This window comes from Haliotis cracherodii, unplaced genomic scaffold, assembly GCF_022045235.1.
Source record: "Haliotis cracherodii isolate W230 unplaced genomic scaffold, xgHalCrac1.p SCAF_1, whole genome shotgun sequence".
Taxonomy (NCBI): domain Eukaryota; kingdom Metazoa; phylum Mollusca; class Gastropoda; order Lepetellida; family Haliotidae; genus Haliotis; species Haliotis cracherodii.
This window is the reverse complement of record NW_027266264.1, coordinates 9,791,473-9,806,121: the sequence shown is the minus strand read 5'-3', so window position 1 is coordinate 9,806,121 and position 14,649 is coordinate 9,791,473. Positions and strand designations below refer to the sequence as shown.

The following is a 14,649-nucleotide window of genomic DNA, read 5'->3' as shown; positions in this document are numbered from 1 at the left end:
CAAGTGTCTAACCTATAAAGTTGCAAATTTCAATCAATTTTGAAAATCGGTTTTCAGACTAGAAAAACAGCATTTTTGTATACATATTTACTTGAGGGACTTTATTTGTGAACTTTATTTATCAATTAGCAGCGTCAGAGTTTTTCATAAATAACTCAAGAACTCATAAGTGACTAATGTAATTTGTAACATGCTATCAAAATAAATCTTGGATGAATGTACCGACGGAGTCTCCCTCAATTCCACTGATTCACCTCACAAGAGGACATAAAGTGAACAACAATTTGCACGCCTAGCCGATATACACAACGTCTAGGTGTGCCCCATAATGAGGTATTGATGGTATTACACTACCAAATTGAAAACTAAATACACGATTTGAACGCACATTGATATTACGCTGACATAAACAAGCACCTCTTTGTAGTTTTCATTCAACCCACAGCAGACCCTACTGAAGTATGATTTCATAATTTCCCTTTGATAGCCCCCTCCAGACAGTCTCAACGTTCAAACTCCAGGCACAGCTCACGCCATGCTTACAAATACCTACCAAACCGAAAAGATAAGCTGCGGTAGCGTGACAAAAATTACAATATTTTTATGAAGCTTCATGTGGGAATTTCAATAACATACTTTGAAAGTCTGGGATCAAGATTCGTGCTGCTTCAGTTATAAAGAGATATATTTGTATAAATATCCCGCCTTCTAGATTAATAGGCCGTGACCAACATCACAGAACAGTACTACCTACACATCTAGCAGATGTACACGTGGTATCCGCCTGCATGCAAATGCGATCTAGCTTCTCATGAATATGCCAAACATAATTTCCATTTCAAATTAAAACCATCATATCTATTCTTCAAAATCTTGACCACAATCTAAAGTACATAATCTGGTGACGTCATGGCGACGTCAATATATTGTTTGTTGGCGTGTTTTTCAAAGATGGAAAAACAGTACTTTCCTTAGGTTAAATGCCAGTTTAAGAAAATCCACTTCTTCATTTTATCAAGTCATATTATTTTGGAGTATATTTGATATTCAACAGCATACATTTCTGTTTAAGCATGCCTATCGACACATTCACGACCACATACAAGTTGGTACTTCTTGAAACTCCCCTAGACATTGAAAAGCAAGGTAGTACCACGACTGCAATACAGTGTAAAACTCTTCTCAGACATATGCATCTATATAATCCACCCCAACACATTCTTCAGACAATCCACCAGCACACAAACAAGAGCTTCCAGGCCTGATCACGTCAAACAATGACTGACATCCGACTCTGCTCTTAACCACAAGACAAAAACACCCATATCCTTCAACCAGTGGTTAAACCATATTCCCTCCAACCAGATTCCAATACACGGGTGAGGTGTTCATGCAGTGGCTGTTAATGTGGCATAGCGCATAGCTGTTAATATTAATGAAATTGCCACCTTTAGAATACCTCCAGTTGTCATCATCGATGGGACCGCCATTCATTTTCCATTTGGAAGCAAGCATCTTCGGCTACTTGGATAATATTTGATATTGCCGTGGCTAACACGCTGGGGTGTACCGGAGCGAGAAAAAGTGTGAGTTTGTTGTATATATATATATATAGATATATTTCTACATGTTGTAACTGAGTTCTAGCAGTCTAAGTTAAAGAGAACAGAGAGATAGAGTCGATCACGATATAAAAGTCCCCCCTTTAGCTTGACCTCCGCCGATAGATGGCACTACGATCACAGTGAACCATGGGACAAACAACTGATCGAGTAGGACCTCTGTTAGAGGAACTCTTTCGGCCTTTAAACAGGATGTAGATGTGTTGTATTTAAAAAACGCGACTACTCAAATTTTACGTCGAAAGACAAACTTACAACTTACAAATTGGAAGGTATGTTAGGTATAAGGAAATATAACTGTTCGAGTAGGCGTTGGTCCAAGGCACGTTTACGGCAATTACAGTGTTAAAAGAACTGGGCTTTTTCTAAAATTCGACTACTCAAACAGTTAATATTTATCTGATAGCTGCGTTTTTAGTTTACATAATTACTGTTTTGAAAAATTGAATCGTATGTTAAACTCTCTCTTTTGTTTTCCCATGGTTCAGTGTATTGAGGCCTAGCCAAGGGGAGGTTGTCAATGTTGACATGACTATCACAACAAGGACTCTACACACTGAAAGGTGGCAATTTAAGTCAAAACACCTGGTGACTTGCCTTTGCGGCTGTAGACGAGTACGGTTCATCGAACAATGCCCAGATTTTTGGTTTAATCCGCTGCCAGCAGTTCAGCTCGCCCTGTTTGTACTCTTCCTCAAGTCCAAACCTCTTCATGATGTCCTCTTCTGTTGGTTTGTCTGTGTCAAGATCCAACCGATCCAAGATGGCGAGCACATCTTGGGTGTCCCTGTGCTGGGTGTACGTCATCCAGCAACAGGGTTCCACCTGGTTGGCATCAAGAGACCAAAACTCCAACTCCTCTTCAAACAACGGACCGCACACATCCGTCGGGTAATGAAGTTTGCCACTACGATAGTAGTTGAGGATTTGAGCAAAGACCCCGGGATGGCGATCAAAGAAGTACTCATTGAGTACTGGATCATAGTTGGCCAAGGCCTCCGTCAAACGGGACAATCGGGTGGCCGGGATTTTCTTTAAGGTGGCTTTATACGTCTCATGGCGTATGCCCCCTACATTGAGGATAACCCTGTTATCTGCATCAGTCATTGTGTTCACTCGTCAATACACAGAGGGTCAACCGAATGCCCTCCTTATTGGTACACAAAGCAATATAAATGGTTGTTGGTGTATCCTACTGCAATAGATCCTATATATGAATCACACAAACAGTCGGGACGAAGGAGAACTAAACCTTGATCCACAGTGAACACACCATCCGAGTCTGCGAATCACTATTATCCAGAACGAGACTCTACTAATATTTCTCTACCTCCGGAAGTGGAGAGCTTCTATCCACCTCTCCTTCCGGTGTAATGTCGCCTAGGAAACTACTACCACGTAAGGTCGCTCTGTGATGACATTAACCCTACGAGTGTGATGACAGTCAGTGTCCGGCTAGGTGGATTAACCCCTTATGTAACATGTGCATCCGCCGCTCTACCGCCACTGCTTTTATGCCTCATGGTGCGCGACGGCCTTCACCTTCTGATGAGCTGGTAGCGACGTCGGGGCATGCTCTCATAAGCTGGGGACCTGCAAAAACATATTGTACATTCAATTACTTTATTTAATGTAATCAAGATTAATCATTCCTCGTAAGACTGAGCATGTCAAGCTCTCAGTAAAGGTATACCAACAATGTATCTGCCAAGGCATAATTTACTTAAAGTGGAGGCCAAATAAGCCAACATACATTACATATGGTGTAAAAGGCAAAAGAGTGATGACAATAATTATTGTATGAATTGATCACTGAAATACCAGGTATGTTCTAATAATGATTATTGACAAGAAAACACGGCACAGGAAACTTGACAATCTACCATGCCGATCACATAGTGTATACCATTACAGTGCTGTATAACTGCCTCAGCCAACAGATCAATATTTCAATAGTACACACATACGAAATACCTGTCCGGAATGCCAAAATTCTTGTAAAATGTATAGACGTATTCACGATCAACTACCAGCCGCGTGTATCGTATATTCGCTTGAGCGTTATGAAGCATGGCTTTGGATTATAGGACGTCGACCTCCAAATATACCCTTAGTATACACATGCATTTATCGGTGTGTAAACGTATGTAGCATTTATCGGCGGGACAAACACTCGGACCACACCCATTGCAATTATTATTTTGTCAATAAAGTAGACCTTGTTGTAGCATCCTTGATATTGACATGCAGCTGTACATTATCTTGACATAGAAGACATGAGTGAAATGCTGTTTTGAACAGAATTTCAGTCAGATCACAGCCTCTGTCACGAGCTCCGCAGTGACAGAGAACGTCGACATTTGCTGTTGGTTTTATACTTCTAGACAATATGAGTTGGGTAAGTGGGAAGAACCCGTTAAACACGTAGGTGGGTATATATCAGGGCGAGGTTGAACCACACAATCAGGTGATGATGATGATGATGATGATGATGATGACGACGACAAAAAAAGACGGTGTTTCATGCGTAACTGTAAGTTGTGTGTGTCTATTAACTTCATCCCAGCAGTAGTGGAACGGGCACCCTCATTGTGTAAACTGTTGGAACAGGTCATGTAGATTCTTAGGCTTTATCTATTCATCGATTTTGGAGCAAAATGTGGCTTGTGTTTTCGTTAATCGGTGAATCTGTATACAGAAGAACCTTAACAACTGAATCACGTATTTCACTTCAGATCCTATCTCTCATATAACCGTATTCAAACATCATTCTATTAGAAGGAAATGACGACTGCATATAAAACGTTTTGAAACATAGCCACTTATTAGTTCCTCATTGACTAAGGATGTTTTTTTCGAGAGGGTGCAAAATTCAAAAAGGTTGCAGGTGCAAATTGCCTAAATATGCATATGAAAACACCTGCTCGTATGCATTTAGCAATATGTGGTGAATAGAATATTCCCCATCTCACCAATGCAGGCCAAACCCAACCCAGAACCACTGGAGTTCATAGTGATGAAATACATAAAGTAAACCGTTTCCATAAATTAGAAATGGCTGAAAATATTTTTGGGATCGAAAATAGAACGGCTGTCCGCTCGGTTCTCTTCTGAAATAGGTCGGACTTAAAAGTGTATTATAGTACGAGGACTGTCAACTAGGAAGCGGCAAGTCCGTCCCCTGGTGTCAGATCTGCAAGAAAATAATGCCAAGTCGGTTAGCAATGTTTAACCAGCACTGGAAAATCGATAATTTCTCACAGCAGATGGTAGAGAAAATCCAAGATGGCGGCCATGGACGGCAAACAGAGTACTGAAGCATCTCTGCGTTGAGCTGAGTCGAGTAAATCAATGCAAAACATGAAGAGCAACACTTTGTGGATCGTTGCCAATATCCCATAAAATACGCGTATCGCACAGCGAGAGTTGTGGCACATTATACAATTAAAACAATCGATTTCTCACAAACCTGATTTGACATGAAGTGGTTAACACGTTGTGGAATAGATTTCATGTTTATCTTCTGTGAGATGTAGCATTGTAAGATGTTCTTAGTTCAAGACAGAGTACAGCTATTGGAATACAACTGATGTGAAGTCTGATGATTAATGCAATATGGTTCATCGTATTGCATACCAACATTAACGTTGACAATCTTTCAAAAGATATGCTCTGAAATACTATATCATACCGACTTCTTTTATATCAACATGCAATACATGCCTTGACAAAATGCACACACAAACCAGTGATCACCAAGCATTGGTAAAGTGACCATGCCTGTGCCCTCACTACATCGGTAATAAGAATAGGCTATTTCTAGCCTCGGTTCACCGAATGACCGTTAGTCACTACTTACAACCATAATTAATATCTCCAGCGTACAGAATGATGACAAGGTGAATAATGCCAGGCATGGATACCGTTGAAGTGGACACTGGTCATTATCGGCGGTGAAAGGAAGTAAATCATGTCTCCAAGACCTTTGCCAGTGTGGCTTGATTGAGTCTGGTGTCTTCTGCAACTTCCATTGTTCTAATTGTATGTATTCGACATACATTCAGTATGTTTCATCCGATCTGAATGTTTGAATAGTTCGAAAAGCAAACATGCTTTCATACACCATATTGCTGCTATCATACATCATACTGCTGCATTCATACGCCATAGTGATGCATTCATACACCATAGTGATGCATTCATACGCCATAGTGATGCATCTATACACCATAGTGATGCATTCATACACCATAGTGATGCATTCATACACCATATTGCTGCTATCATACATCATACTGCTGCTTTCATACGCCATAGTGATGCATTCATACACCATAGTGATGCATTCATACACCATAGTGATGCATTCATACACCATAGTGATGCATTCATACGCCATAGTGATGCATTCATACGCCATAGTGATGCATTCATACACCATAGTGATGCATTCATACGCCATAGTGATGCATTCATACACCACAGTGATGCATTCATACGCCATAGTAATGCATCCATACACCATTGTCATGCATTCATACACCATTGTCATGCATTCATACACCACAGTGATGCTTCCTACACCACATCGTTGCCTTGTGCCTTCATAAACCATACTGTTGCTTTCGCTAAATTACACTGAAGCAACCTATTACATGATAGCATTTTACGTCAATTTGTTGACACTCATAGAACATAGATCCGACTCACAGTTTGTCACAAACGGTTGAGCTCCCAAACAAAACATTCCCCCAGCTCTCAGACAGCAGAGAGGTCAAGTACAAGGCCCCGGTAGAAATGCCACACTGATATTCAAGAAACCTGTTCCTACCATACCGCTGCGAGATGGATGCAGCATAGCTAAAGGACGTTCAACCTTACCTACTCCCTTCGAATCCATTACAAACGGGACTATTTTCCTGAATAATAACACTGCGTAAACAAATAAACACATTATACAATATGATCTTCAATTCATTGATATTCGACTAGTTTAACTACATCATGACTTATTCTAAGTCTGATTCCAAACAGATGCACCAATAATGTTTCCTAATTGCTGAAGTAGGAGATTTTATCTCACACCTAAGTGAAGACGGAAGAAGCACATCATCCCAGCCCGGAGTAAAGAACAAGCTTATGTTGTTTATTCGATATGACACAGAAGTCACACAAACCATTAGCATAATTTGAAGGCTCAGGGAATGTGCAAGTGAGTTTATGCTTGAAAGAAAATTACTACAGCGAGTGCTTGACGTGTATAAATACAAGAACTGTCTTCAAGAGTGAGATGTGTGGCGGAGTTAATGATGAGGGAGTAGGGAAAGAGCAGCGTATTAACATTCAGCGATCTGGACGATAGGATGGAGGTCACTGGAGTACTGTAGATATGTGAAGATTCTTCTGGTTCACATGGTATTGCTACAATTAACATGCTGAACTTAGACTAACATCTAGTCTCTGAAATGAACATATCGTACATAAAAAAACAGTTGTTCAGTTATCTTAATAAAAATATAATAAAAAGGAGCCCAGTGACTCTCTTCATTTTCAGATACTGCAGTGATCTAGACTTGCCAAACATTATAGACTTGCATGGGCTGTATTTGATATATATTTGTATCAGGGTCTGTAAGACAGACTATGCTGAACTGAACACGTTCAACAACTGCACAGTGGTGTATTTCAATGTAAAGTATATCAGTGTTTGTTTGAAGCTACCGAGTTTATATCCTTCTGTTACAAGGTTAACTACATATAACGCCTAAAATCGAGCATTCCTTAAGTGGTATATATGTCTGAACAGAGAAATGAACATCAGATTGTCGCTCAACCACTCCAAGCAGTTTTGGATCTGTTATTTCATCCTGAACTTGCGTCATAAATTAATGTCAGCATGTGAAGTGTACTCTTCAACCTAATGACTATGTAACATATCATTTTGGTTTTCGTATAATCGAATTTCATCAAATTAATCAAGCAACCATGTCATATTATTTTCTTCAACTTGAATTATTATTTTAATGAATATTTGTTAAGGATAAATAAATAATGCAAGCTGTGATTTGTATTCACAACTAATATATTAATAATACTTTCTACATTGTTATGACAATGAACTTTTTTACATACTATAATTATTGGCCCTGTTAGCATTAGGCAAAGGTTGTGCTTTCGCTGTGACGGAGGATGCTGGTTCCGATGCCAATTAATAGGCATGAACATTACACAACGCACCACATTCACTCCGTAACCGATCATTAAAACATCAAAGCCTCTATACCATGAAAAGGAAAGCTCATCATTTAGATCGTACATGAATATATACAAGATATACCAAGCATGGTCTTCTAGTCAATTATTGGTCATACATATTCAACAAATATTAGAGCCATTGCCTCGCGAAGACTGGTGGACTCGGATATGGAAACCCACATGGCAAGCCAGCACCCACGCTGTGCCTAATGACTCCATATAACACTGTTATGCTTTCATACTAAGCTTCACTCAGACATATGCTACTGTGGCAAGCCACATCAGTAAGACATTTGACTGTGGCATAAACATGTCGGGCTTAGCGATACGTCAACACTAAACAAGCGACGAACAATCGTTGGCGGTCGGGAGGACTTCTGTCAATAACTGTCTGAGGTTTCGACCAAATCGCGTCTAAGCCGAGAAGACAACGAGACTTGGTAGATCAATCGGATTTGATTCGCCGGAGCTAGATTGAGGTTAGATATTCACGTATGTGGAACATAACGAATGCATTCACAGTTTCTCTTGGACCTCTGGGTCAGTCATACAGTAATCACAACAGTAATCGTTAATATGTTTTAAGACCGTCGCATCGTAAATTCAAGGAACGCCTATTTGTCAGTCGATGGTTAGGGTGATGGAAAGGAGTGGTGAGGATATGTTTTTTAATGAGGTATATTTCATAAGAGGCATATGTTTCCAGAATACTAAATTTTTTTAAAGAACCGGTGCCATGCCATCGCAAGGGTACCACCATAAATGGTGAACATACTTGCAGTTCAGTTGAAACTAGTCTCATTAACTTGATATGTAGCACATATGTCGGAAAATGTCGTGGTATTAATTGACACAGAACCAAATATTGCATTACTCTGATTAGTTCATCAATTACCCATCTACTTTCCTAATTTCAAACTGAGTTATCATTATACATGGACGTGGAACCAATTGTAATTGGTATGACGTCATTAACGACGTAAACTGTTACGTGACGCCATTTCGCTTGCTCATCACCATGGCAACAGCCATATCATGCAAATAGGTTTTCTCATTGTTGTATCATATTCAGTGATGAGTAGATCAACGATAAACGCCATCGGTCGTTCTCAGTAATGAGTTTGTTGGCATCACTGAGTAAGAGCTTGCAAGAATAATTACGTGTTCATCATCTCATTATTTTCGAGGGGAAACGCAGATATTCGGTAACATTCAAACGTCTAGGTGAATAGATGGCAAGAATTACACTTGGCCTACATACAACAATGTTATACCTTTTTCACCAACTTGTATAAGTGAACAGCTAGTACACGCATTAATGCCCCCTATGTGATAGCAATGGTCGATACTCGCACTCATGCCCCCTAAGTGATGGCAATGTTCGGTACTCGCACTAATGCCCCCTAAGTGATGGTTATGATCGGTACTCGCACTAATGCCCCCTAAGTGATGGTTATGATCGGTACTCGCATTAATGCCCCCTATGTGATGACAATGGTCGGTACTCGCATTAAGGCCCCCTATGTGATGACAATGGTCGGTGCTCGCATTCATGCCCACTATGTGATGGCAATGGTCGGTACTCGCACTAATGCCCCCTATGTGATTGAAATTGTTGGTACTCACATTAATGCCCCCTATGTGATTGAAATGGTCGGTACTCGCATTAATGCCCCCTATGTGATGGCAATGGTCGGTACTCGCATTAATGCCCCCTATGTGATCGAAATGGTTGGTACTCGCATTAATGCCCCTATGTGATGGCAATGGTCGGTACTCGCATTAATGCCCTCTAAGTGATGGAAATGGTTGGTACTGCCAATACTGCCCCTATGTGATGACAATGGTTGGTACTGCCAAGTGCCCCTATGTGATGACAGTGGTTGGTACTGCCAATACTGCCCCTATGGGATGACAGTGGTTGGTACTGCCAATACTGCCCCTATGTGATGACAGTTGTCGGTACTGCCAATACTGCCCCTATGTGATGACAATGGTTGGTACTGCCAATAATGCCCCTTTGTGATGACAATGGTTGGTACTGCAAGTAATGCCCCTACGTGATGACAATGGTTGGTACTGCAAGTAATGCCCCTATGTGATGACAATGGTTGGTACTGCAAGTAATGCCCCTATGTGATGACAATGGTTGGTACTGCAAGTAATGCCCCTATGTGATGACAATGGTTGGTACTGCAAGTAATGCCCATATGTGATGACAATGGTTGGTACTGCCAATACTGCCCCTATGTGATGACAATGGTTTGTACTGCCAATACTGCCCTTATGTGATGACAGTGGTTGGTACTGCCAATACTGCCCCTATGTGATGACAATGGTTGGTACTGCCAATACTGACCTTATGTGATGACAATGGTTGGTACTGCCAATACTGCCCTTATGTGATGACAATGGTTGGTACTGCTAATACTGCCCCTATGTGATGACAGTGGTTGGTACTGCCAATACTGCCCCTATGGGATGACAGTGGTTGGTACTGCCAATACTGCCCCTATGAGATGACAGTGGTTGGTACTGCCAATACTGCCCCTATGGGATGACAATGGTTGGTACTGCCAATACTGCCCCTATGTGATGACAATGGTCGGTACTGCCAATAATGCTCAAACTTCAGTCAAAGCCGTTTTTATAAAGATCTGTTCTTACAACTACATAAGATTAGACCACCATTGAATCAAACATTAATAGTTCCAGCATGTAACCAATTATAACGATTAATTAAACGATTAACCACATGTCTCCAACTCAAGCCAATATGACCAAATGTTGAACTACTGTGGATATAATGTACTTTGAGGTCAATGCGATGTGGACACCAGCTGTTGCTCTACCGATTGCATTTCAGCATCATTTCACACTCATTTTCGCTTGCATGGCCGGCTTCGACATTTTATAACCTTGAATTTGATATATGATAGGAAAGGATCGACCTGAATTGTCCTATATACAATAAAGACAGCATAAAGCATGCCACATTCGTGGTGAATTTGAAGCTGTGACAACCATACTATAATGACCAATGTGTGACAGGTTGAGCAAGCATTCAGGATATAGCAAAGAATATTTCAGGCTATCGAAACAGAAAATGTGATGTCGACAGTAGATTAGTATAATACTTATTACCGATTTTATATAGAGGTTACTATGTTGTGAAGCGCTTGATTACAAATACACTGACTCCACAAGACGTCAAGCACATGATAACATATACACTATCCACAAGACGTCAAGCGCAGGATTACATATACACTGTCCACAAGAAGCTATTATGTTGTGAAGGACATGGATGCATATACACTGTCCACAAGAAGCTATTATGTTGTGAAGGACAAGGTTGCATATACACATTCCACAAGAAGCTATTATGTTGTGAAGGACATGGTTGCATATACACATTCCACAAGAAGCTATTATGTTGTGAAGGGCATGGTTGCATATACACATTTCACAAGAAGCTATTATGTTGTGAAGGACATGGTTTCATATACACATTCCACAAGAAGCTATTATGTTGCGATTGAAATGACTACATGTACAACGCCCACAAGAAGTTACTTTGTCGTGAAATGAGTGAGTGAGTGAGTGAGTGGGTATGGATTTACACCGGTTTTAGCAATATTCCACAAATATCACAGCGGGAGACACCAGGAATGGGCTGACGGGTGACGAACAAACACGTTAACCATCGGGCTTCCCCAAGGAAATGACTACATGTACAACGTCCACAAGAAGTCACAACGCTATAATGATGAGGATCAATATACAAGGGTCAGGATAAGCTACCATCCAATGGAAGCGATGACCTAATACAAAAGAGCCTCCAGAAACTATAGTCTTTCTTTTATGAATACAATAACGATGTTCACATATAAGCTTAACATGTAAATGATAAGAGCATTACAATAATGTATAGCATAGAAAGAGCAAGAACACATTACTCGGAATTCACTGAAGCAAAACTTACACAAAAAATACATACTGAAGCTGTCTTGTTAGTGCAGGGAGCTCCATGGGCGGAACGCAACACTAAACGAACAACCATTTGTCAACGCCGATGGTTTCAAATGATGAATGGTGACAGGCATTGCAGGGAGGAGTTCACAACGAGGCTGTTATGGCCATAACGCCACCTAGCCTGAAGTCAAATACCAAAACATAATTGGTGACGAAAGGGAAATACCATTAAGCAGAACACAGGTGTGTGTGATGATCAAGACAAGAACAACGGATACTGCCAGAGACAAATTCTAGCAAAACAAAACACGACCACGTGTCTTGGATTTCAACACGCTGTTGTATCTTCATAAGTAGAGGGCTTCAGATTGCAACCACGGATTGAGCAGGAAAGTATGGCAGGCTGCCAGGGCCGTATGCCCCAACTTAACGTAGATCAATGTAACCCTTCAGAGCTTCGCCCGCTTCCCGACCATCGTGCCGAGTCAAGAGAAATAATCCTAATCAATATACTTGGTGTGGGTAAATTAATGGAAGGGTGATCGCTAGAATGATATATTTTGTCAATGGGTCTGACCATACACAAAGGTTAGTTGGTTAAGCATTAAACATTTTAGGCTAACAAGTCTGAGCAAGAAGGAAAACATCATGTCAAAAATGTATAACGTATCACAAATACTTCAATCGTCAAAAAGAGAATTAAATTTAAGAAAATCGGAAAAGGAATTACTTGAAAACAAGATCTGTGTGGATATGACTCATTATTTCGGGTTGTATTAAATTTGAATAGCTTTTAGACGGGACTTATTCTTCAAATAACAGTGAGAAAAGTTTAAGTAACTTTCACTGTATCTTGTCAAAATATTTTACTATACGCTAGTGTCTCTGACAACGATACACACTCTCACTCACGTGTATACTATCAGTATGTATGGCATCTAGATCGTCACTACACTCACAGTTAGATGTTTTGGATTGAACACAAATAAATCCGGGCATTACGTGGAGCTCCGAGCGCAAGCTTGGCACGAAAATACTCTTACGATAAATACACTGACATTAAAACAATACCACTGTGAAAATACTGGCAGAATGTGTGAAGTACGTATTTGTATACTTAACACATGGTTTTGTATACATTAAAACTGCCAAAATAACCAATGAGGCTGAGAAACTGGATGGGGAATACAAAATATAGGTAGTTTACAGGGTGATGACAAGCATGTGGTTTGCTGATAATGCGTCGAGAATTTTGTAGGATTTGGATATCACAGGTTTGTTCCAAAAGAGTATGAATATTACGATATGCCATTTCATCATATAAAAAATGGCACTTTTGTGAAACTACATTGTGCACCTATATTTACATGTTCCATGTGGTGTTACCACACGGTCAGAATTATCCCAGCTGTGTATCACTGCGACCTAAAATAAATCGAGTCTGGACCAAACAAACCAGACCTCCTCTGTGGTCTAGAGGTAGAGCGTCCGCACGGAGAGTGGAAGGTCGGGGTTCGATCCCCGGCCGCGTCATACCAAAAGACGTTATAAAATGGTACTTGTTGTTACCCTGCGTGGCGCTCGGCATTGAACTAAAACAAGAATTGGTCGGCTCGGAGTCAGTAAACTGTGTCTGAGTACGGTATTCATGTCAAACTGCGGTATGGTATCGCGGTACGATAACATGCAATAAATCAAGTCACCGATCTAACCCAGATTCACAGAGGTATATGATCATGCAATTGAGGCCTTGGCGTAATTAAATCTATCCGTGTAAATGATTAGAATACCATAATCTGAAACCTAGAGTGTCAAATACAAGCTTCAGGGTCTACGCGGTAGATACGGTGGCCATTTCAGTATATACTTCATCACATCGTTGGTGTTTATAGCCCTCAAGTGGTAGCAGCAGAACTCAATTTGACATAGGTTAGTATGCTGTTTTGTCGTCAAAACGTAGTCACAACGTTAACCCATAGAGAGAGAGAGAGAGAGAGAGAGAGAGAGAGAGAGAGAGAGAGAGAATATCACGCCAATCTGAAGTACCTAGTAGTATGTCGATAATATCATAACTGAATATATTTTTTATTTAAGATTTGATGATAGTGGATTCTTGGATTCTAAACGAACAAACTTCTGTATTCCTGCTTCAAAACCCCAGCCGAGAAGCATGAAATCCAACTATACGTTCTTCCCAAACATTATTCCAGAAATAACGCCACAAAACAACAGACCAGGCAATAACACCCCATAGCCTCTTTTCTCATTAAGAGGCCGTTGAAGTCCGCTTTGAAGTCGACTATAAACAAAAGCTGGAAGCTCTAGTGGCTACCGCTATAAGGACTTACATCTATCGGGGGAACATACACATGAACCAAGGCAGAACATGAGCAGTATAATTATTACTGACGTCATCCCAGAACATAAAGTCAAAATATGTTGATCATGTATGGCAACAACCACGGTATGAAATCTACCTCGGTAGTTCAACGCCTATTTTTACCCCAACCCCCTGGAAGTGTTATGTGTAATAACTGGGTGCGCTGATCTGCAGGTTTCAAAAACGCCATTGAAAAATGTATGACGGTACTGAATAAGAAACATTTTGGTAAATCATGCACGTTGGTGACGTAGACTTTGTTGAAGGGCTGTCTGGATGACTGACAGCAAATGTCAAAATGGCCGATTCATATCGTCTGCGCATGACCGGCTTGGCTGAAAATTTTCCCTTCTCGGAAGCTTTTGATTCTAACCATCGTTTTTTCGTTTCTTAATGTTGTGTAACTTGAGATAGGAT

At 40.5% G+C, this 14,649-nt stretch overlaps 1 protein-coding gene across 13 annotated transcripts in view; it reads right to left on the bottom strand.

Moving 5' to 3' along the window:
• LOC139472247 (potassium voltage-gated channel protein Shaw-like) overlaps window positions 1–14,649 on the bottom strand; it is a 132,911-nt gene that overhangs the window by 25,991 nt on the left and 92,271 nt on the right. For 10 of the 13 annotated variants that reach the window (XM_071254640.1, XM_071254719.1, XM_071254691.1 and 7 more), the window contains one exon: window positions 2,208–3,215. In XM_071254640.1, the coding sequence (XP_071110741.1) occupies window positions 2,208–2,729 (522 nt within the window). In that variant the 5' untranslated portion in view covers window positions 2,730–3,215. Of the gene's footprint in view, window positions 1–2,207; window positions 3,216–11,862; window positions 12,034–14,649 lie in introns of all 13 variants that reach the window. The other 3 variants (XM_071254659.1, XM_071254648.1, XM_071254675.1) reach the window with 3 other exon arrangements.